Source organism: Myiozetetes cayanensis, unplaced genomic scaffold (assembly GCF_022539395.1).
Source record: "Myiozetetes cayanensis isolate MyiCay16 unplaced genomic scaffold, myiCay2020 scf1, whole genome shotgun sequence".
Taxonomy (NCBI): domain Eukaryota; kingdom Metazoa; phylum Chordata; class Aves; order Passeriformes; family Tyrannidae; genus Myiozetetes; species Myiozetetes cayanensis.
The window spans coordinates 86383618-86407296 of record NW_026086604.1 but is presented as its reverse complement, the minus strand read 5'-3'; the positions used below and the strand labels follow the sequence as shown (position 1 = coordinate 86407296).

The 23679-nt window shown below is 37.3% G+C and overlaps 2 protein-coding genes across 15 annotated transcripts in view; both read left to right on the top strand.

Moving 5' to 3' along the window:
* The window catches only part of LOC126637487 (uncharacterized), a 124221-nt gene that overhangs the window by 87001 nt on the left and 13541 nt on the right, over positions 1-23679 (top strand). For 8 of the 14 annotated variants that reach the window (XM_050311052.1, XM_050310935.1, XM_050310991.1 and 5 more), the window contains 2 exons: positions 3537-3619; positions 7132-7270. In XM_050311052.1, coding sequence (XP_050167009.1) covers positions 3537-3619; positions 7132-7221 — 173 coding nt within the window. In that variant the 3' untranslated portion in view covers positions 7222-7270. Of the gene's footprint in view, positions 1-2447; positions 2536-3536; positions 3620-4710; positions 4834-7131; positions 7271-23679 lie in introns of those variants that run through there. The other 6 variants (XR_007628490.1, XR_007628445.1, XR_007628487.1 and 3 more) reach the window with 4 other exon arrangements.
* Positions 21327-23679, top strand: part of LOC126648077 (uncharacterized) — an 80323-nt gene continuing 77970 nt past the window's right edge. The window contains exon 1 of the mRNA XM_050330808.1: positions 21327-21391. Coding sequence (XP_050186765.1) covers positions 21327-21391 — 65 coding nt within the window. The remainder of the gene's footprint in view (positions 21392-23679) is intronic.

Below are 23679 nucleotides of genomic sequence, written 5' to 3'. Positions count from 1 at the left end.
AAAACTAGCCTGACATGAAGTCTGCAACACACAGCAGGGTCCCCACTGTTAGGGGGTGTCCTCCAAACTGCTGGTTTCATTCTACATGTTGTGCCTGTATTTGTTGCGCCACAACGCTTGTTACAGAAGACATAGCCAAAGACGATAACTTCCAGACTGAATGTAGAGGATAAACAAAGGTTATGTTTTACTCTGGAGCCCCTGGTGGTCTAGTGGTAAGGGTGCGGCGCTGTCACCGCCGAGGCCCGGGTTCGATTCCCGGTCAGGGCCACTCCCGGGCAGATGGAGCTCGTTAGCCCTTAGAAAGGCAACCCACCTACGTCCTAAGGACCTCACTGCCACTGTCCAAGCTCGCTTGGCCCCGGCAGATGAACCTTAGGATTAAAGGGTGGGCTCAGTTCCGCGCACACTGTGTCTCACCTAAAAAATCCAATGCGCAGGCTGGAAGGTGTAAAGACCTTCCCCGGATCTTCGCTCGTGAAGACTGGCCATTATGTTTTACTCTACAAGGGTTAAGAAGCAGTAAGACACCCTCTAATTTTAAAGGTCATGCTACTACGCTCAGCTATTGCCCAGAGAAGGCTGATGCTGAGAAAGGTAACAGAGCAGCACCAACATTTTTCTATTCCAACAACTTTCTATTTTGTTTTAAAAAGTAGATCCCAACTGAACTCAGGGACTTGATGTAGTTAACCCTTTCTTTGTATCCCATATCGGGTGTGATCTGTGTGACATCTAAACTATTTGGTTGGGACTTAACCTGACCCAGAAATGACTGCTCTCAGCATTGTTAAGGTCTGGAAATAAAATTTGTCTCACCATGCTTTTCCAAATCCATGCCCATTCCACAGTGGTGGTAAAAAATGCCACCCATTTTTTCCTATCTGTCTCATGAAAATGAAAGACATTTAAACTATTCTGCTGGACTTACCTGATACAGACATAGACCTTTGGATTAAGAATTTTATTGTTGTTTCCAGGCCCTGGTGCCATCATATTTTCCTGCTCTTATGCATATCTTTCTTGACTTCCAAATAAACTTATTAACAGAGAGTCTACACCTGCCACTGTAGCTTTATCATAGCTATGATACCTGCCTTCGATCATTGTTTCTTGGTACTATTTTCTCCTCCTCAAATTGTTCATTTTTATCATGAATGGTATTATGTTCCCCTGTCAGGGAACAGAATGTATTTTGAGTCAATTTACTAAAATAGTCCCTACTAAGTGTTGTATCTGGACAAAGTTGACACCTTTGACATTTTCTAAAATGGCAAAAATAACTGTATTTAAGGTATGATTTACGAGTATTGTATGTCAAAGAAATTTCTATGCTATTACAGTTTCTGATGCAGTAGTCTCAACTCTTTCAATGAACAAATTGCTGATAATGCAGCTAGTTAATGCTTTATTAGTTTTCTGTGGTCAATTATAAAAAGTTATAAAAAAGTAAAATGCAATTTAATAATAAAGAACTGTGTGATTCTTGTTTCTCTCTCAGAACTGCTTTCTTTTGTGCATATGGAAGAAACAATTTCTACATGGCTCAGTTTTATAAAACTCATTTCCACCCCCCAACTAAGAGCAATCTTATGATTAAAAAGTAGACTGGAGTCTTTAAATGTCCTTCTGATTGCTGGCCTCTATTAAAAACTTCTTAAAATAATAGATAGGTTTAATTCCTCAAGCCAAAGAAAAATCATATCATCTTAACTATTTTCCATATTTATTATATTGATGAGACTGGGCTACAGAGGAAAAAAAAAAAAAGGCAGCAAAATCTCTTGTATTGCAAGTTTTAAATGTACCAGGCTAAGGTTTACTTAATTAGAACCTCCAGGCAATAAAGGAGCCCTTTTTTAAATTCTGTGAATCTTAATATGCTAAATAATGCAAAGCTTCAACTCTTCAAGCATGAGACACACATCTGGCAGCTTAACATTTAAATTACAGAAAAAAACCCACTTCAGTAGTAATTTTCATGAAGAAAAGAATGGGAAATGTATTACAACTAAATTTAATTTCTTTTTAGATTTTTCATCCTAATTGCAAGTATTTCCCATCTTCTTTTTATTTATTTATTTTTATACAGATTTTTTCTGTACTTTTTATTGATCTTTAATTTGAGCAGCTTCTTACTGTTACAGCCATTGAAGAATTACATTGTGTTTTTACTTAGCAAAAATTGTTCAGAAAAATCTATGAGGAATTAAAGTAATGAGCTCACTGGTATAGAAAGAAAAGACCATTCAGAGCATTACAAATAAAATACAGAAAGAGCATGTCATGATTAAATAACAGACTTGAGTTTCTTGTCCCACCCATTTCTTAAATGTAGAATATTATTGTTTTCTTTATTCTTTTTATTGTCTCTTTTTTTTGGCCAAGATAATTACCGCTTTATTCATTTGACTCCAAAAACATTGTTAAAGTATTCATTATTTCAGCAGGGCTGTTTGGAAACCCAGTTCTGTGTGCCAAAGGGGAAAAAAAAAAAATTGAACAAAGAAAACCACAGTAACCATCTTTGCAAAGGTATATTTATATTTTAATATGTGTTTATGGGTTCATACGTGTATCACATACATGGAATATGCAGAGACAATTTGAACTGATTATACGGCATGTGTGCATATGTGTGACATTCCCAGCAGCTGTATTTTATGTTGTTTCACTGATTTCAGTAGACCTCCTCTTTCACCCCATATGGCACAAATACCTGCAAATGCCTCATGTTCAACATCTACAACATACACCTATACATGTGTATATATATATATATATCTGTAGAAAGTAAGAAAGATATCCAACTGTGACATTGTACATGTGTATATTGTACGTGTGTATATCAACAACTGTTACATCTAAGAGTCAATCCTGCCTATACTGTGATTTTAAATACACTTGATTGTCTTTTACTAAGTGGGACTGGAAACAACTTAAAAAAAAAAAAGAAAAAGAAAAGAAGGATATAATAATTAAGTTTATTTGTGGATTATCATCCACATGCAATACATTAAGAAGTGTGTAATACAGACCTTTACTTGTGCCACACTACTACTTCCTATGATGTGACATTACATTTTTGTTCATTCCACAGGTCACTGAGACTTGAGAGATACATGACTTGTGTTTTCTAAGCAATGTTTTTTCGAATGCTTTTCATCCCTGTCTCATTCTTGATCCACAACCATGCCCATACAAGAAAACTTCTCTCTCTCTTCTGAAGAACACTTCCTGGGGTGTTTAAAATACCTTTCCATGTCATTCTTCTTGTGTCTATTATTTCTTTTTCTCTACTTTTCCCCCTGTTTTTATTATAGCATTTATCATACTAATATTTCCGGAAGGTAGTAGAGAAATAACCACCTATTTATAACTAGGATGGAGGAAGAAGAATGATTTGCATGAAGTCAGACAGAATCCTGTTGGGAGGAGGACCAAAACCCAGCTCCTTCCTTTCCAGAGCTTTATCTTATGCACCAATATAAAAATAATTTATGTTTTGTGGTTTGTTTGTTTTTTTTTTCTTACAGAGGATTACCAAGATTGTCACAGCAGTGCAGATGAGCACTGTGACTCGTTTTGGCTGAAGGAAGTCCAAGGAGGACATCACAAGGTAGAGGTCTTGATATGGACATCATTGTCTCCCTTAATGTATGCAGAGAAGCCATTGGATCTTCTACTGTGCTATTTGGGAATAATTTGTGGGCTTGCTTCTTGTTGTTGTTGTGTTTCTTTAATCTACCCCTGTGAATTTATAGCCACAAAAAGGCTTCACACGGCCAGATGTATTGCTGTCTCCTGCATATATCAATAGGGAGCTAATCTCTCCAGCAAAGAAACTTCAAAGGAGTAGTAGGAAAGATCATCTTAATGGTAATCAAATACCAGTAGCTTGATCAAGTCTGTGCTGCAGGTTGGTATTATTTCAGTAATGTTTAAACATGAGGTGCATCTATAACCTTCAAGCTCTCATGTACTTGTGCAGAAGACCTCTAGTATCAGATACTTTTAGTATAATATTTGTAGTATCTTGGTCAAGGACATAATTAATTTGTGAACAAATATCATGTCATCAGTACAAGTTTCTATAAAATCATATCTGCATCATGACAACACTTTCTGGGTGAAATGCTACTGAAACTTCCAGGTTTACTGTAAATCCTGACAATTAAGACACAAAGAAAACTCTGTATTCCTGAAAATTGCTTCTACCTGCATTATATTACTAAATTAGTTATTTTCCAAGGAAGGTTGCAATTTTTCTCTGTAAGTGTTCTCCACTTCTGTCCTTAAATCAGCATGGCTGCAGAGAACTATAACCACAAACATGAATATTCAAATTAATCATCCTGATAATTTGTCTCACCCTGTTCTAGATATACTCTGAAACATTTTTAATGCTTTTAATTGCGCATGGAAGAAAATTTATGTGTTTATACTACGTGTTTATACCTGTACATGTGCCGTGGCACAAACATAAAACAGCTGAGGATTATTATTGCAACTTTAGTAGTGTGATGATCTACTTCTCTGAGCAAAAATAGATTGGCCAGCTGGACTTTCCCTCCATTTTAAATGGATAAGTTTTTAAGTACTTTATTTCTTCAGGAAGTTAAGGATAACTTGGAGAAAACAGAGTTATATATACACATAACTGCAGACTGATGTGTGCATGCATGTGTGTGTGTGGCCTTATATCTATAGGAAGGATGATCTGAGGACTGATGGAGTGGGTGAAGTGGGTAAAGCAACCCAACCCATGGGAGTGGCAGAGTGAAATGCGTTTTCTACAATCCCATAAAAACACGACGCCTTTGAACAAAATGCCACGTTCTTAGAGGAACCTCAGTTGTGGGTGGCTCTCAAAGCCACATTAAAGTGACCTGGTTTCAGTGAGGTGCGTAAACCCATGGGGAATTCAGCACTGTCTAGTCCCTTGGGACTCAGTGAAATGAGTGAAATGACAAACTTACAGTTATTGACATGTTTTTATAGATTTCTGAACTGAGCCTCTTACGAGAATGCTTCTGCACAAGACAAATGAGAGCACGTGAAATATCCTTTCAAAGATTGTAAAAGCCCCTCTTTTTTAATGGCATGAGTTAACCCTAATGTTCAGAGAGAGCCTTGTTATAGCATGTTCAAGATTTAGGCAGTTGGTCTGATTTATATCATTTGGACCTACTTGTATCTCTGGATATCATCTTCTAAAATAATTTTACATAACAGTCATATTTAGGAAGCAATTACAAACTAATCTAAAAAGAAGACTTAGGAAGAAGACAGAAATTTCTGTAGTGGTTTATTCTCTTTAGCAATCCCTTTTTTTCTTGTAAACATATTTTTAATTTTTTTTTCTTTTAAATAACAAAAACAAACAAAAATATCTTTAAGTCTGCCCTCAACTTTTTTGGGAATATGGATATTACTGCTTTACCCACCCTACCCCCAAATGCATCTATGCTAAGGAGTTACAAATAGTCTCTCATGGGCATTAGCCATTAGTTTTTGTTGCAGCGAGTGTGCGTGCCACTGCATGTATTCAAGATATTGAATGGTAGCAATAAAGGAGAGGATGCTCATGGTCAGTGACTTCTGAGAGAAATAAAATATATTCTCTGGTCATAATCCCATCTTCATGCAGATGACTGAGTTTCTGGTTTTGTACTTTAGACAAGATCAAACACAGTCTCAGAGAAATTAGCTCATAATACTCTCTAATGCCTTTGGGATTTATGTCTTAAATAATGTCTTTATATCTACTTTGCACAGGGATAGTTTCATGGAGACAATCAGCAAGCAAGGCACCTTGCACACACTACCTGCTCTGAAACTTTGACTTTGTCTAGGGAATTAAGTTGGGCAGTTGTGTGTCTGGGTAAAATTTGCCTTTGAGAGCGAAATGGTTTACAGAGTTAGTTAAAAAGAAAAAAAAACCTTTGTCGTTTTCATAATTAGCAAAATGTAAAGTGATGTGACTACATCTTACGTCAGTGCTTTGTTCCCTGGGAACTCTAAGATTTTTTTGAGATCTACAGAGTTAACTTCATGTTACTGCAGAGTAAACTTCATAAATATGGAATTTGAATAGGATCTTAAATCATCTAGGTTATCTTCTAGTATGGGCTAGAAAATTTCAACCACATGCTCTGTAAAGTTGGCATCAATGGATGTAGAAGCAAAATTTGTCTTTGTGGTTACCTCTAAATAGTGTATGTTCCATCTCCCTGTCTAACAGGAAGACCAAAAAGGGAGTTCTGTTTCTAGTTCAAACAAAATATGTTTTAATTTCCATCCCTTTGTTTTCTCTGGGCTAACACCAAATGTTACCATACCCTTTACAGAGTTTGGTATTGTGCTTGGGAAGGTATTAATAGATAGTCTCATTGAAGTGTCCTGCAGATGTCTGTCTGATAAGTTAGGACTTCTTTGTGTCTCTTGGTGGAAGTGATGTTTGTCTCTTTGCCCAGAGGTGATAACACCAAGCATGCAGGGCATCTGATGGTCACTTCAGAGAAGCAATGCCAGTGTTGAATCAGATCCTGTGCATGCAAAAATGTTGTTCCAGAGATGAGCAGAGATCTGGAATCTCAATTTTGTATCTCAGCGAGTAGTTTAAACGAGCATAGACAGTACAAGCAGTGAAAGATGTAGTACTGTCCCTCTCCTCCTCTGTGCTGGCACCAGTACGGGGTGGCCTGTATAAGAATGGGTCCAGCTGAGAGCTAACCCATTTAAATAAAGGAAAAAGAATGAAGCCAAACAGCATTAATTCCATACCCAGATTAGTTCCCTCTGTATGGCTTTGTGCTGACAGAGTGTGGTATGCAACACAGGAAAAAGCAAGCAGGTAGAGGAAGACTGGAGGACTGCTGGTGTTAGCATTAGCTTACACCTCCTTGAGAGGGTTTGTCAAACCACAGCCTTATAGGAACATAAAGACATTCAGGGAACAATACTCTGTGTGCAGCTCTGGGCCCCACCAGTTAAGAAGGTTGTGAAGATCCTTGAAGGTGTCCTGAGGAGGGCAACAAAGCTGATGACAGGGCTGGAAGGCCTGTCCTGGGAGGAGCAGCTGAGCTAATTGCCTTAGTGTTCTAACTTGTCTTTTCTTTTAATTTAAAGATCAACTGGAATAACCCGCCTGACCAATGCCATGAAGAAAGATCAGGTCCTGAGAACAATACAAGCCAAGAAGAGAGAAAACATCTGTAGAGAGTAATTTTTATTTGGAAGAGTTAGAGAAATATACTTTTTCTGTGTGGTAAGTGATCTCAGCATCAAATAGTTTCACAACCCAAAAAATATGCCTTGCTATTCTTGTATTTAAGAGGTACCTACATTTAGATGAATGTTATTCGACTGCAAAAACCCCACACATGGGTTTTCTTTGACTCCTTAGTATTACTTATGGTAGACCTTTATTTAAAAAAAAAAAATTGGAAGCACTTTTTGTTGAGAATGTAATTTTGACATTGCTGCATTGCTTTGAGAAGCTCTTTCAGAGGAGTAAATACAAAAGGATTTCTAGCATAATCTTTTCAACATTTTAAGAGTAATACATTATCTTTCTTGGATGTTACTTTGACTATTAGTTTTATCTGTTATGGAATACACATACGGGAAATGTCTTAAAATGAAAAGATAAATTAAAAAGTGAAACTAAAAAGACTGCATCAAAATGAAGTCTTTACAGTTACTTATATTTCCTGGAATTTCATCTTCTAGGTAATTGCAAAAGCTAGACAGTTATTTGTAATTAGTAGAAAACAATAAAGGTCGTTTCACTAAATGAAATGACCGGATAGTCTTTCACATAGCTCCATATTGTGCTCAAAACCCAGCCCTCAAAACATCTCTGGCACCTATGGTCTTCTGCAAATCACTCCTTAGGATTTCAAATACAGTAGCTAGTAAACTAACATCTCAGTAGAGTGGATGTCTGTGAAAATTTAGTTTTAAAGTACTTCCCTATCAAGACATGAGTCAGGTTTATCTCATGGGCAAACCCAGCAGCCTTCAACATCAGTTGTCCTGTTGTTCCCTGCTCTCACTTGCCGCATTCACTTGCTGCCTTTAAAGTTGGCAGAAAGTTTGGTAACTCCTTACAAACACAAAGTACGTTTTCATTATAGAAATCTGAACTCAGCCCTAGGTGTGGTTAGCCCTGAGTATTGGAGGAGACAGCAATCAGGTGGAAAAAACCCACACATTCATATAATTAGGCTGTTATAATTCTGCTGAATTTAACTGTGGTTATTTTTGACAATTAAGGACTCCCCCATCCTGGCCATTATAGGAGAATAGATTCTAGAGTAGCAGTTCTCATCCAAATATCCTTGTCAGCTCCCACTGCTTCATTTTACCTACCTTAATTTTCAAATTAAATTAACCAAATTATCATGAATTATCCATCTCAAGGTGCTCGTTTTCAGTACCAGAGAACTTCACCTTCTCTCTTCCAAACATTTAATTGTAACATTTAATTGTATACGCCCTATTCCTGGAAGTGTTCAAGTCCAGGTTGGATGGGGGCATGGACATCCTGGTCTGGTGGAAGGTGTCCTTGCTTATAGGCTAGTATTTTGTTATTTCAGTGTGCCATTCTATGTACTATGTCCATCATCCTGTTTGAAATAAGGACAGATTCTTGCTTTAGTTACTTATGTATTTTGTTAAAATCCCATGGGTTTAGAACAAAGTAGAACTTCACTTTCTGCTTCACTTGTGGTCATCATCTTTACCAGAAAGAAAAAAAAAAAGTAAAAAAAATTACTCCCCTCTTGGTCAAGTAATATAGATATGACACATAGCATGCCATGTAAAGAATGTGTCCCTAAAATGTATATTTTAAACTTAAGTTAATTCATTTTCCCTGAGTGATTTAAGGAGAATTTGATACCTTATGAGTTGTTAGTTCCATTTGTTACCATACCAGCATGATGTTTCAATTGTTACTCACTGCTCTCTGTCTCCTCCTTTCCTTCTCTCCTACTTTTCCATCAAAGGGCATCAACTCCTCTTTGTCTGTTTCCAGACCTTCCTTTCTTCTATGATTGCTACCTTTTAAAAAAAGGCAATGGAAGATAATTAGCTACTACAAAAATTTTTAATAGCACTGTAGATCTGGGGGCAGCTTAGATCTCCATAAACTTCAGAGTTTTAGATGCTCCAAGATGCAATCTGAGCAATTTCCTTGATCTTTTATTGCAGCTGGTAAATCATTTATTGGGCTAGGTTATTTTACAAAATCCTCTTTAAAAACAAAATCCCATAAAATGTATTTATCATAAAATACTGCACAACCAACAGTCTTCAAAGTTGTACATACCCTGTATTAATTAAAAGCTAGTGTTGTACTGTGACAAGTTAAAAGTATCCACTCTATCTCAGTCTCTCTCTTTTCCTCCATTCTCTCCCTGCCTCTCCCTGTAATTTTTCTCTCTCTTCTTTCCTTTCTCTCATATTCTGCTTTCTTGTAGGGCTTGCCAAAGGGGAGATTGGCGAGTACAAGCAAGACAGTCTTTTGTGATCACAAATATTTTTCTGATAATTGTGATGTTTTTTGTTTCTGTTGCTATAGCACGCTTGTCCTTTTTCATTCATATTAATTTGACAGCGGTGTCTCATGACTGTAGGCCATAGTCAAACCTCCTTACAGTGGGCATTACACACATATGTAATAAAAAGAGCTTTTTGGCTGCAGAAGCCCACAGCCTTCAGGTTGGATCTCACAGCCTACACAAGTGACTTTCCCACTGTGCCCCCATGCAGCCTGGCTGGAAGCAGCAGGCTTTTGCTTAGGTCCAGTGAGCTGGAGATGAGGGGATTGAGTCCAAAAGACTCAGGGAGATCCACGCTGTTGAGGTGGTCAGTGGCAGTCACAGCCTGGTAGATGTTAAATGCTCACCAAGTGCTTTGCAGACCTTCCTGGAGAGCTGACTTCAGGACCTTGCCTTGCAACGCAGCATCACTGAACCTCTCTTCGCTGATTTTTGTGTTCCCGGAGTTAAAAGTTGTGTAATCTGCAGCAGAATATGAATGTTTTTAGTGGCTATTGTCTAAATAGACAGGTGAGATTTGTCAGAAGCTCTCTAGCTCTGTTCTTCTGTTCCCTGAAACAAGCAAAATTTGAGGAAAAATGTTCTTCAAGGCTATTTGTCACTACAAATCCAGATTTCCTGAAGATGCATAAAAATACAGATCTGAGAAATAATTTCAACACTTCAGCACTCTAACAGTGCTTTTTATGCACAGTTTTAGAGGAGATAGGAAAAAAATCCCAGATTTCAAAACCCTTTATCTGTTCTAGTACAAAGGAAGGTAAAGACATAAACAGTTTCTGTGACTTCAGGAATCTTCAGGCTTGAGTTTCAATATAAATAATGAACTAGCAGGTTCAGTCGTCAAATACTTATTATCAAACACAGCTCTTAAGGGTTAATATTTCACACTATTATAAAAGTAACGATCATCCTTTGTCTCCATGCAATTAGCTTTTTAACAACGTGCCTGTAGCTCATACCCAGGCTAAATGCTGCTTTGAAATATTTTCTCCCGAGCTCCAAATGTGTTAAGCTGACTCTGGACAGCTTCTATAAAACTAGCTAATTGTAGGGCACTGCCTTCTTGAGGGGAATACCCAGTGCCCCACGCAGCAGTGCTGTGTGTTGGCTGCAGTAGCTCAGTTGCAGGAGTAGCAAGCAGAGGGTGAAGGCGAAATAGGTTCTTGTCAACATATGTCAGCCTGGGTAGGGTGGATAAGGCTGAAGACCCCTTTTCAACCCTGCCTCTACACCTGTAGACTTTATGATGTTTACCTGCTGACTTTTTTCCCCCAATTTGAGGAGGACATTGAGGGGCAGGAAGAGTTAACTGTAAAGTACACAATATAGTAAACTTGTTTTTTATATAAAGACAATAAACTTCTCCTTTATAATACACATGTGATTTGACATTGAAATAAATGCAGATGCTTCTTTGCTTGGTGTATTCCCTGTTGTGCTTTCTAAAACACCTTCACATATGGTTTGCTTCATTCCTGTGAAACTGCTTGTTGTTTATGTCATACAAATGGAAAAGACTGAATTTACGTTGAGTTAGGAGGGTGATGGATCCTACGTTAGAGGAAAAACTCTGTCTGAGTGCTTAAAATTTGTTCAAAATTAGTGTTTCCTATTTGAAAAATTTCCCTGGATTATCTCTTGAGCTCTTTTAAAGATTTCATTAAAAAAAAAAAAAATCTGTGGCTGCCTATAAATGCAACCTTTTATTCAAATATGTAACATTTACCTAAAATCAAAGGTCACATTTTACCAGCTTTTTATAGCTGTCCTAGTAGGAACTGCTTCATTCACTATATATAAAATACTACCATTAAGAGCGGACATTCAATTTCCTTTGGGAAAAGGAGAATAATCCTTTGTTACTTTCTTTAAAAAGTGCTCATAATTTAAAAATTTCTCAGTAACTTCTGATAGTTCATCTAAACCATTTCATTGTTTCTAATTCCATTTTGAAGCAAAATTAAAGGTAGGCCAAGCTTTAACTCTTAGGAAAAATCAGAAGTTCTACTGTTTTCTTTGAGTGCTTTTAAATCATTCACACATCATTCCTAAAAATGCTTAAGCTTTGGTTGTATGAGCACAGAGTGGCACCAGGATTAATCCTGATTCTGGAATCTTTGTGGGTGCTTTTTGGTTTTTTGCAGGCAAGTCTCAACAGAACATAAGTAATTTTTTTTTTAAAACTTATTCAGGTATCAGATGGTGTTTACACTGTACATGTCCTCTTATCTTTGAAGACTGAATTTTTACAGCAGATCAGTATATATTTCTATGTAGTTTTTGCTTTAGTCTTAGTTTCATGGAAGATTTTTCTGTTGCGGTAAAAGCTTACTTTTTGGAAAACTATTCTGTAGACAAATCATTAAATATGACTAGGGCATCATTCCTACTCCCTCTGATTTTTCTGAAACTATCTGTTTCTTCTCTTGTTGTATAGTATAATTCATAAATAGTAAATTTCAATGAATTGCATAGATTTAGAGATTTTGTTTCTTTACTGTCTCGTGTAATGGAAGAATTATTTCCCTGCTTTGGTGCATTGTGGTAAAATTTTACTACTGGAAGTTGAATGAGAAATAAGGTATTTGGAAGCAAATTTAAAATCAACAAAAAGGATTATTTCAAAATTTATCTAAACTGTTAGGAAAAAAATTAGGAAACAACCTTTTGAGGACTGAAAACAGTGAAAGATGAATCTTTGCTGAGAACTGTTTTCTTCAGGAGTCTTTTGCAAAGCCCTCCAGTATGTATGAACACTCTTAATTTTGCTCAGATTTGATATTATTATGGTGGTGGGGAATATGTACTATTGCCTGTGGACTTCAGTGCAATTATGCTTGATGATAATTTTATTTATATGTTCAACATGATGGAAAGAGTTGGCAGCCAATACCCTTCCTCCTGCAGGTTTCAGACCTGCAGAACTCCACCAACTGGGAGCTGGCCTCAAGCAATGGAGAAGAGAAATCAGTGATACAAATCACTCAGCTGAGAGAGTGAGTTGAGAGTCATCAGGGAATGGTCAGTCACAGTTACCACGGAGATGTTTATCTGTTTGGTTGGGATTTTTCTTTTTTTTCTTTTCTGCTGGTTTTAATGTTCTTGAGCAGAAAGGAGTAGTGAGCTCAGTTACTGAGCATCTTTCCTACAAACCTGAAGTTTTTCTAGAGGTCTTGTCAAGGGAATTGTGTGGTTGCCATCTGGTTATCAGTAATAGAGCTAAACAAGCAGAGAAAATGCTCCCCAATGCTAGGAGTAATTCACAGTTAGACCTAATCCTCTCCAGGATTTTATCTTTATAATTCCCTGCCAAAATGTTTCTTCTGCTCTCTTCCTCCATCTTAGAGAATTCCTATTTGGTAAAAGTGAAAGAATATGGTTCAAATTTGGCAATAGTCAGGGGAAAGAGGGGTATATTGACAGACCATGACTACCATGCAGGTCTTTGACAGAAATCGCTAGTTTCTCTTCTTAAAAACTGGGCATGTTGACTCTCCAGTTACTGAGCAGTGTGGGCTCACAAAGTTGTTGGAGCCTTTGCCACAAATGCAGTCAAAATGTCTTCAAGACAGCACTGCCAGCATTTCTGCCTCACAGACATTTCACACTGTTCATCCTGGATTCCTGCGCAGTACAAAAGCCCTTTTTGACCAGGATGAATTGCTCTTTGGTTTGTTCAGGCTCATAGGAGAGTAGAAGACTTGGAAAGCTGACTGGGAAATGTTGAGTATAGAGACATGTGATTGTTTATCATTTAATAAACATTTTGTTTTCATGAGCTAGAAAAGATGACATTGCTGATGACTAGTGGAGAAAAGCAAAGCTATAAGTGTGCCATATGTGGTCATCTCTAATGAATAGAATGAATAAAAATAATAAGTGCATTACATAGCTAACTGTCACATCTTCAGGGCACTACAGTAAATAAGTGGGAGTTATACATGTGCATTAGTAGCAAAATGGGTACCACACCTTGGATCCTATTGAGTACAGTGTGGAGAGAAAAATATGATAGATTGCTGCTTTTTATCTGTCACTGCTGTGGCACAGAAGCATAGACCATATGTATGTAAAATGACTTTGTTATTTCAGTAAATTCTCTAACTCTTTCTGTTGTAGCCTGTAGCAAAATGAATAAGTAGCTGAAGATCCTGGTGGGATAGTTCTGATTCTATCAGAATAAAATACCTCTGCAGAGGCATAATTATTATTAAATATACAGTGATGTGTGACAAAACAGCCAGAGAAGTTAGCAGGGTCTCTGCTCTTACAGGTTTCCAGTACAAACTGAGATGCTTTGCAAAGGGGAGAACAAGAAGTTGTGATGGTTAAGCTGAAAAGAGCAGGATAGTTTAGGCAAATGTGGGCCTTGTTAACTACAGTTCTTGTTTCTTATCTCAGAGGTGATAATAAAAGTGTGGATGACTGTCAAAATACTCCTCCTCAATCACTTAATGGAACCAATATTTCATCCTTTCTATTTTGTCCTTCTTTATGTAGAGCACAGTATCTCTCTCTCTGGCAAAACTGAATTTGAGCAGGGTGGAGAGGAGAAAGGTGAATAGGAAAGAACAGAGAGGATCTGCTGTTTGCCTGACCTTGGATCTGAGAACTAAAACCAGCTTGCCAGGTTTGGGAGTCTGGTTGCAAAATTCTGGATAAAATGCAGTCTGTCTGGCCTTTGATGTAAGAGCAAGTCCAGCAAATGAGGAATTTACAGTTTTCATGCTTGATTGTTATGAAGGTGTGAATCACTGTCTCGAGCTTATTTTTAAAACAAACAGGGTAGCTCTCTGGTGTACTTGTCTTCATAAGGTTTTCAAGCTAGATCTATCCCAGATTTTAGTTCAGGCCTCTGCTGAGGGATAGTGACTGAAAACATGCCAGGCATTTTGTTTTATGGCATTAACAGTAGTGTAACTCCTGGTTCGGCTGTTCTTTCTTGCAGCTGTACTGAATGATGTGTCTTTCTCACAAAGTGCAGAGATGGTCTCTCCGACTGTTAATTCTCCTGTCTAAACAACTTCAGGGGAAGAGAACTGGGGAAGGAAAAAAAAAAAAATCCCATTCCTTCATCAGTCCCATTACTCACAAATAGAGGGCAAAGTATTTTACAGAGCTTTTAACTAACTACTAATGTAATTTGTTCTGCATTGTTTGCCCATTAATCCAAAAATTACTTTTCCCTTTGAAGCTTGCTTTATGTAGAGGAAACAATGCCACCCTTAACCATCATGTGCATCATTTTATGCAGGGTAACTGTCTGTTTGTATTTGCCTTGCATTTCAGTTAAATGCAGTACAGGAGCCTTTGAGCATCTTTGGTTGCTTGGTAAGTTACAGTATTTCAAAGTTAGAATAATTTCCATTTCAAAACAGTGTATCATGATCCTCATCCTCTAAAAGACACTTGGATGTATGTTCCTGCCACAAGTATTCAGTTTAGCCTTAGATGTGGCAGGAATTTTGAGGAAAAAAATATTCTTTTGTCTCTGAGAATATGCCTTTCTCGCTCTGGTTTAAAATACGTACATAAGATAGAGAGTTTGACCTACAAAATGTCAGGGGGTGAAAGATACATATTTAGTCTGGTTCATCACGCATTTCACTATGCTGCATCCTGCATTTGGAGAAATACTTTCCTGTCTGTATGTGTGTTATATACATAAGCACACAAAACCACTTTCCAGTTTTCCTTGAGATAGTTGTAAGAACCAGCATCTCCACTGTGGTAGTGTCTCTCTTCTGCCTCAGTTTTTGGGAAAGATATGAGAAATTAAAGGTTTAAAAGCCATGATGCTTATATTTTTTTTCCTGAAGATCAACAATGAATACTGAATTTCTAAATTTGAGGTCCCAAAAGAAGGTCAATAAGTGGTCCTGGAAACCAAGTGATCTTCTAGGGGCTTTAAATGGAAATATGCTTCCCTGATATTTTTAATCAGTCCCTAATAAACAAGCAGATATTAAGATCATAGCAGTACTGTTCAAACAGTGGCCCAAGGAATGACTCCACCCAGAATCTCAGTGCCTTAAAGCAATTCCTTTTGATTGCTTATACCCAAAAGCTTAATGCCAGCTGTGTTGCAGTCACAGAGATGTGACTGTAGTGTACTGCCACCGATCTGTGGAGTCATGGGAGATAAAAAGCCTACTCCAGCTCATTTGTAAATTGGCTATTATTTTTAGTTAGTTCCCCAGGTGAATGCATCCATGCTATGCTAATCAGCCTGAATTAATTCTAGGAGACAGTTTTCAAAGCAGCGCGTAGCAGGCTGGTGTCCCAGTGGTAGATTCTCTCCTGTGTATTAGTGTGGAAATGTGTTACATTAAAAGCTCTGTTTATTAGACTATCCTGTTTCTCTAAAGCATTCAGCCCATTGAACCTACTGTGCTAGTTATTTTCCTAAAGATTTCCAGACCTGTGTTTTTTTAATAGAAATTAACAGTGGGAGAAAAGACGGGTGGATGGGAAATTCAGTGAAACCTGACTTGGACAATGTAAGAAATTCTTAACTATGAAATCAAGTGGCAACAGAAGTAATATTTTAAGCCTGGCCCATACAAAACTGCAGCCATGTGGAATCTTCCTGTTTGCCTTCACTGGGCTTTGGATCAGGCCCTGAAGGTACTAGCCATATTTCAAGGGTTTATGATCATTGCTAACTTTGGAAACACTGCCAGGCTTTAAGAATAGGGACTGCATTCCACATGCAACAAGAGTAGCCTTTTCCCTACTTTGAGTAATGTTACAGGAACAATAAAATATTCTTGCTACTGGGAGCACCAAGCTCTGTGGGACTTAGATGGGACCTGACATTTATACAGTTCATCACTACTGTAGATCAAGGAACGCTACTTTTAGCAAAGAATGCATATTCATTCGTTTTTGTTAACCTTTGCTTCAGTGCATTCATGACAAGATTGTATGGGTATGTGGCTGTGTTTTAACAGTTTTTTAATTTCAGTTGTTGCTTGAAGCACTACGCTGGAAATTAGACACTTTTAGTAGTTCAATTATTGTTGATTTATTCATCCCTCTTGTAGATACAGTGAATGTAGTTACTATAGTAAGGTTATCTAGTTCTGAATGCCAAATGCCAAGTTTCAGAGCTTACATCTTGGCATCTGCAAGACTTATTGGCTTGGAATTTGTCATGCCAGCAGTACTGCCTTATAGCATTTATTTCACAGATTTTCATTAAGTGGGGGAAGACAAGAAAGAATAGTTCTAGTCGTGACATCATGCATCAAACTGTTTACTAACATTACAGGGAAATCAGCTCAAAATACATAACTCTGGCCTTCTTTTTGCCACTTTCCTAGACTTCACTGGAAGAATGACAACAATACACTAAGTATAAGAGAAGCAAAAATGTTAATTGGGAAAAATGTTTTATTTAATATTACCCTTTTTGAAAAAATTGAGCAGTGTAGAATGACAAAATAAAGTACAAATACTATATAATGTTTGAACTTTATTATAATTTCTCTTTTGGGGCAATGAGTCAGCAGAAACTTGTTTAAGTTCCATCAGATTTAGCATCTACTTTGAGTATTTTGCTAAAGACAGCAAATGCTGCAGTAACACAAAGGGGCAGATCCTCAGCTGAAGTAGGCATTAAAGTGCCATTTCCAGTGAAGTGATAACAATTTACTCTGACTGAAGCATAAACTTTCATGCTAACCTACTGTAACGTTTTCCATCACACTGTAGACTGTCTGCATGTGAAATATAATGCACCTAATGGCATTTAAATTAGCTATCATTGGAGGCATCTGTCATACTATAATCTTTTGCAGTCATTTGTAAGGTCCTCTGCCACTTAGTCCCCCTCTACTTTTCAGTAGCATCTCTTCTGATGATGTCTCCCCTTGCCACTACTTCTACTTGTAGCTTTAACCTCTGCCTTTTATTTAGAGATAACTCCTCATGATATCTGTGAAGTTTTTCCTCTAATCCCATCCTCCCTAAAAAGGTAGCTACAAATCCTTAACATCTAGCTCTGCTTGGAGTCTACTGAGATGAATGTCGAACAAACACACAGACCCATACACGGCTTCCAGCTTACGTTTCTGTTCAATCTCCACTGTGCAGTTTCAGTGCTACATTACAATCTATCTGAAGCATGAATTAGCAATATTACTAGTTCATCCAGCACCCCAGATGCTTATAGAATAACAAAACAAGGAATGCCAACTAATAATTTACATTCACAATTCAGCAACCACAGAACTTCAGCTGAAGGTCAGCATCATTGCACAAAGCTTATTCTAATAGTTTAGGCAAAAACTGTAGCAAGTATATGAGAATGGCTGATACACTCAATGGGGTGATCCATAAACAGCTGATAAATAACACTATGTGCTGTAGTTGTTACTCTGTTTCAGTGGCTCTCATCAACTAAAGGTTCTGCCTTTGTTTGGGACTAAAAATGAAGAATCATAGACATTTTCCTTAATTCATAACTCAAAGCTTCTTTCTCAAATAACCAAATCGAAAGTTTAAACTCGAAAAAGAAGGAGTGTGAAAATTAAATGGAGAGTCTGCACTGAAGTTTTCTTTATATAGTATTCACCAAAATGTGAAGATTTAGGCTTTAGAAAAATGACACTATTTGCACTGACACTGCTTTGTTCTCTGGATTAAAAAAATCCAGTGATTTTTTTTTTTTAAAGGAACACCAAACCTAAAAGATATTTTCATTTCTCATTGTCTTTGAATCCCTGATGCACTGATTTAATAACTCTCTCTCCTTTACCTGGCTCATTTGTGTATGTGCAATATTTCTGGTTTCATTGCTGTCCCATTTCCCTTATTAGTGGGTCACAGTTTTTCTCTGGCAGTTGGAAAACACATGCTATTGCAGAATACTTTCTAATCCATGTTTACCACTAACTGAATTATACATGGGTGGCATAGCACATATTCAGTCTTTCATCCTTATCTGTTGCTTCATCATTACTTTCAATCTTCAGTGAAAAATGTGACTAACATGTTGTGTGGTATAAATAGACACTGCAGTTTGAGATCATTTATGCATGGTTTGAATTTTGATGAAATTTTATACTGCCCTCTGGGCTAAACACTTAACCTAAGTGATTGTCCCAATAATTTTGTTGAATCAAACCTTTTCAGATGGAAGTTTTACCTTTCATTATCTCCTAAATTGTTTACTATAAAGCTTTCCAGGAGTGTTAGGAAGTAAAAAAAAAAGAAAAAAAAAGGACACAGTTGTTCTTTATCAGTGATTCTATGAATCATTATCTTGTCATTATAAATGAGTGGAAATAGAAATATAAAATACTTCAACTCACAAGAGTTGAAAGGTAATGTTTTTACCTTTTACACCCACAAGATTGAGGGTTATACAAAATGTGCAACTATAAATGTAGATTGATATATTTACAAGTATTTGTGTAGAAATATATTTGCTTTTGGTGCAATCTGCCAATTTATGTGATTTTTATTTATTTTAATTTCTTTAATTTCTAATTAACATTTTCAATTCCTAATTACCTCAGTTGTGTGATCTTCCCATACTTATTTATTTATTTGTCATTAAAATGATTCAGCAGTATTTCTGTTATTTTTACAAGTTATCATCCTGGTCTATATTTGGGATAATTTTTATTTCAATTCCAAACATTATCTCCATGTACCTTTGTTGGTTTGGATGTTTAGAAGTCTGGAAATTATCATTATGAGCTGAAAGCAGTCATTGAACACTGACATTTTAAGTATTACCATAATTCCCAGAATTGTCATTGACTCAGTTAAGATATTTCTATTTCTTGCAAGAAACCAATTATAATAGAGTGCTCTTGACTTACAAGCAGAAAAGTCTCCTTTGGTTTTCAGTTGAGTATTTTGTAGAGATTTTTCACTGTTCATAACCATGGTGAGTTGCTGTTCAACCACTTGCTACTTTCCCTTAGCCATTCTTAAGTTAACGGTCTTAATTTGCTAATGAAATTTATGGAAAGGAATTTTTTTTTCCCCTCTCCAGAAAACAATAGCTTTTTAACAAAGCTGAAACATCCAGTCCAGAAGAATTAAATGGCTCAGTTCACAAAAGCTGTCACTTGGTTGCATGCCAACTGTGACATAGGCAGGCCCTGTGGCATCCTCTGTGGTCCCTGTCTTCTGATCCTCTTGAGCAAGGTGGGACATGCGGTGGTCTCCTACTCTTCCTGTTCTCCTGGGTTTCTTTGGTGGAAATCTGAATACATGGGTGGAGGGTGTAGGGGGTGGCACTCAGGTCTCCTCTCCTCACATTCCTCTAAAGCCAAGGCTTCTGAGGCAGGCTGTGTGCATGACCCGTGTCCAGTGCGGTATCTCAGCCTTTCCCTTGCACTTTGGTACATTTGCCTCTGGTATATACAGATGAGGTAGTCTGGCAAGACTGCCTCATGCAGCATATGGGCTGGTACAAATGAACAGCTGGTTACAGATTCTGATGAGAGGGACTACTGAAATAAAACCACAGTTCTATTTTTTCAGCACCAAAATCTTAACATTTTATCAAGGAAAAATTTCCATGGAAAGGCAGTTGTCTGGCAAGCACTACTTGTGTCAGCTTCCCTTCACACAGCAGTCTCGATGGAAAATTTTATAGCTAGTCCTAGTGTAGAGTCTTTCAGAGGTGTTGAGCGCCCACTGTGACCATTAATTTAAATAAGCCCATAATGTGGTTTACATTTAATAAAGTTGCAGCCTCCACATGAACCAGGTTTACTGAGTGTTGCCTTCTTTCCTGCTGTGTCTGAGTCTGCTGGTCTGGATAGTGTAATAGTCTTGGACTCAGAGCATACCTTCACCCTGTGTGTCTCTACAGAGAGTATTTTTTCACCTGGTAGACCTGAATTTTATTCAGAGATAAGAATGCACACATGAAAAGTGGAAAATAAATGTTTGTACTTGTACTTGGATGAGCCCTATTGTTGGTTGCCCTACTATTGACTTATCAGAATTGGTAATTCTGATAAAAGCAATATATTGCTTTAGTACTTACACAACACTAGAAATAAAACATACTATTACTTATAAAATCTTCAGAAAGAGTGGTAGAATAAAAAGCATCAAGTACATATTAAGAAAATAAGCAAAATGAAAACAGATACTTTGATGGTGAGAATTAGCTTTCAAGTCTGTTGGCTTCAGCAGGGCAGTTATGTCAGCTGAAAAACTGAAGTTTAGTTGCACTATTTGTAAGAGAAAGTATATGTTCTTTACAGAAAGGAAGTGTGAAAAGCAATGTAAGTCTGATTGTGTGCTGATTTGTTCTTATTTACAGTGAGAGAGCCAAAGTAGCTACAGCTCACAGCAAGCATTCCCTACCTTTGGCATTCTAAGTTAAATAGACTAGTGGTGGATGTTTTTATAACCGAGCTAGTCTCATAGGCTGGCTGCATATGTTTCCAACATTGTGTCATCCAACTCTGCTCCTAATGAATCTAACCAGTTTATTGTTCAAGTCTGTACCAAGCCCTTGTCTACAATTGAGTCCCAGCTTATTTGCTAATAAGGAGGACAAGATGATGTGTGGGAAAAATATTTTCAAAGCCCATTGAAGACAGCTGACCAGGGTTTTCAGTGCTTCAGTGTTAACTCTTTAGACAGATTCACAATCACCTTTTAACTGGTTGATCTGTGTAGTGAAAACTTGGTTTTGCCTTTCGGTGACATACCAGGGGGTTATTTGCTCATTGTGGAGCTCACCCCTCCTCTGTCTTTCCCAGGGACTTGCCAAGTATGTCCCTCTCCTCCCACACAGCCTCTGGCAGCCCTCTGGCCGAGTTGGAGCACAATCTTTCAACGTAGGTTCAATCCCCAGATCATTTGGATCACACAATGGAATATGTTATTTCAATTTGCACTTCTCACTATGAGAGCAATCTCACTGCTCTGTATGATCTGCCACAACATTTGCCAGAACAGTTCCAAAACGGGTGACACACTAGTGTTTTCTAGAGTTTTTACAGTCTGTCTCAAGCTAGCCACTGAAATGAAGGAAGTATATGACCTTATCAGAATCAAGGATGTGTGGTATTTCTACTCAGTGTTTTGTTTTTTTGTTTTTTTTTTTTTAAACCCCTTTGCACTGGAAAACTGTGACTTTCAAATAAAGAAATTGTGCAAAAGAGCTGTTAGCTCTTGTTTCAATTCAGGAAAGGATTATTGGAAGAAAATCTGGAGACTCTTGAAATATTCCATCTAGATATTTTGAAAAGAATATTTGTTTTTAAATTACTTTTTTCACACATTTTAATGTATGCAGATGGGTTAATTTTGTACTGAAAAGGCCAAAATAATTTCAAAGCACTTTAAATTATAAAAACAGGTACTTTCATTAACAAAAATATCAGTACATGAACTTTTTTGTTTTCAACTTTTTCATCTCAATTTGAGATCATAGTTACCTTTTGAAAACCTTAACATGAAGAGAAAGCTACTTTTCATAAATCTTTATTCTGCAGTTAAAACCTTCTAGGAGACCTTCATGTATTAGTTAAAGTGAGGTCCCATTCAGCATGAAGTAAAGAAGAGTTTTTTTGCCTGCATTGGTAATTATCTCAGCAAAAAGAATTGGATTCAGAATGAAAGAAGGACTATAATAACAGTTCCCCAACCTGATTCTGGCTTGTTTTGTCTTGGAAAATATTCTTGCTGTCTATACCTCAGAATAGCTATTGCATTCTTACTATGATGTGTATTACGGAAAAATGTTTTAGATACAGACCTTCATATTTGTTTGGCAACATGTGGATGGTTTTTATATGCCTTTATTCTTGCTCAAAAATTCCCTCTCTGCCATTTCTACCCATTCTCCTATATTTTCCCTGCTTTCTTGTTCCACTTTCTGTCAAAAATCAATACAATCATAGATATGGTATTCCCTGAATTTTTAGTGCTGATCGGTTGGATTATTCAAAAATTATCACATAATAGAAAGACATTCAGAGAAATGTTACTGAATTTTATGTTCATTTCTCACCCAGCTTCATAGAACCTGGCTTTTCCCAGGTTCTTTCTTTTGGGCCTGGGTGCAAGCTGAAGACTTTTGACATTTGTTCAAGATGTCTGGATCTCTGACAGCCCATGTGGCAGCTTCAGATGCATCTATTCGACTGTACTGTCTTGCTCTACAGCACAGGAGAAGGGACTCCTCTGTGTCTGAGACATGTTAAATCTATTGTGTGTGGACTAACAGCCTTCAAATATGCAAGAAATCTGGTGCTCTCTAGATGCCTTGGACTTACTGCATACATGCAGCTCTATGGGGCAGGACTCCTGTAGTACTTTCCTGACTATTGGATTGAGCTTGTTAATGCTCTGCAGAACATGGAAATCTGTTTCTTACGAGAAAGGCTAAAGATATGAATATCCTAAGCAGAATAGCTAATTTAATATAGAATGAAAAATATCTTAATGATTTTTTCTTTTTTCAAAATCATAGAGATCTGATATACTGCTATGCAGTGATTTTCATTCTTAACAAAGAGCTGTAATTTCCAGTATGGCTCTTAGGTGATTTGTTCCTATGATCTTCTAGGGAGCTAATTTCCAAATTGTATCACTTAATCTAAGTATGAAAAACTAGCCCCAAACAAATCATATTGAAATCAGGATTTCTTCAGTTTCTGGAATTAGGGCTTAAAGAATCTGCCAGTGTGAGGTTCTCAAATGCTGTTTAATGTTGGAAATCCCATGGACCTTTGTGCCACTCTACAAACAGCAGATGCAATATATGACCTATATGCCTTTTCTGTGTTTCCTTCTCCTCCTAACTTTAGGTAGGATAGAAATACCAACTGATGAAATAGCAGAGATGATTGTAAAGTTCCATTACATAAACTCAGATGACCCTAATATACACATAATAACAGTCTCGATCAAAGGATTTGCTGTCAGGCAGAGAGTTGACTAACAGGCAAATGATTGGAAACAGCTTTTTTTGCAGCCTGGATTGGGTGATAGCAATGTGAAAAGAATGGAAGCTCTAAGAAGAATGCTCTTTCACTACCTATGTTGGAGCAAGCAAAGAAGCCTGTGGTAGGGTGAAAGAGGCTGGCGCTTTCAGAAGACAGACCATTGCTGGGGGAGT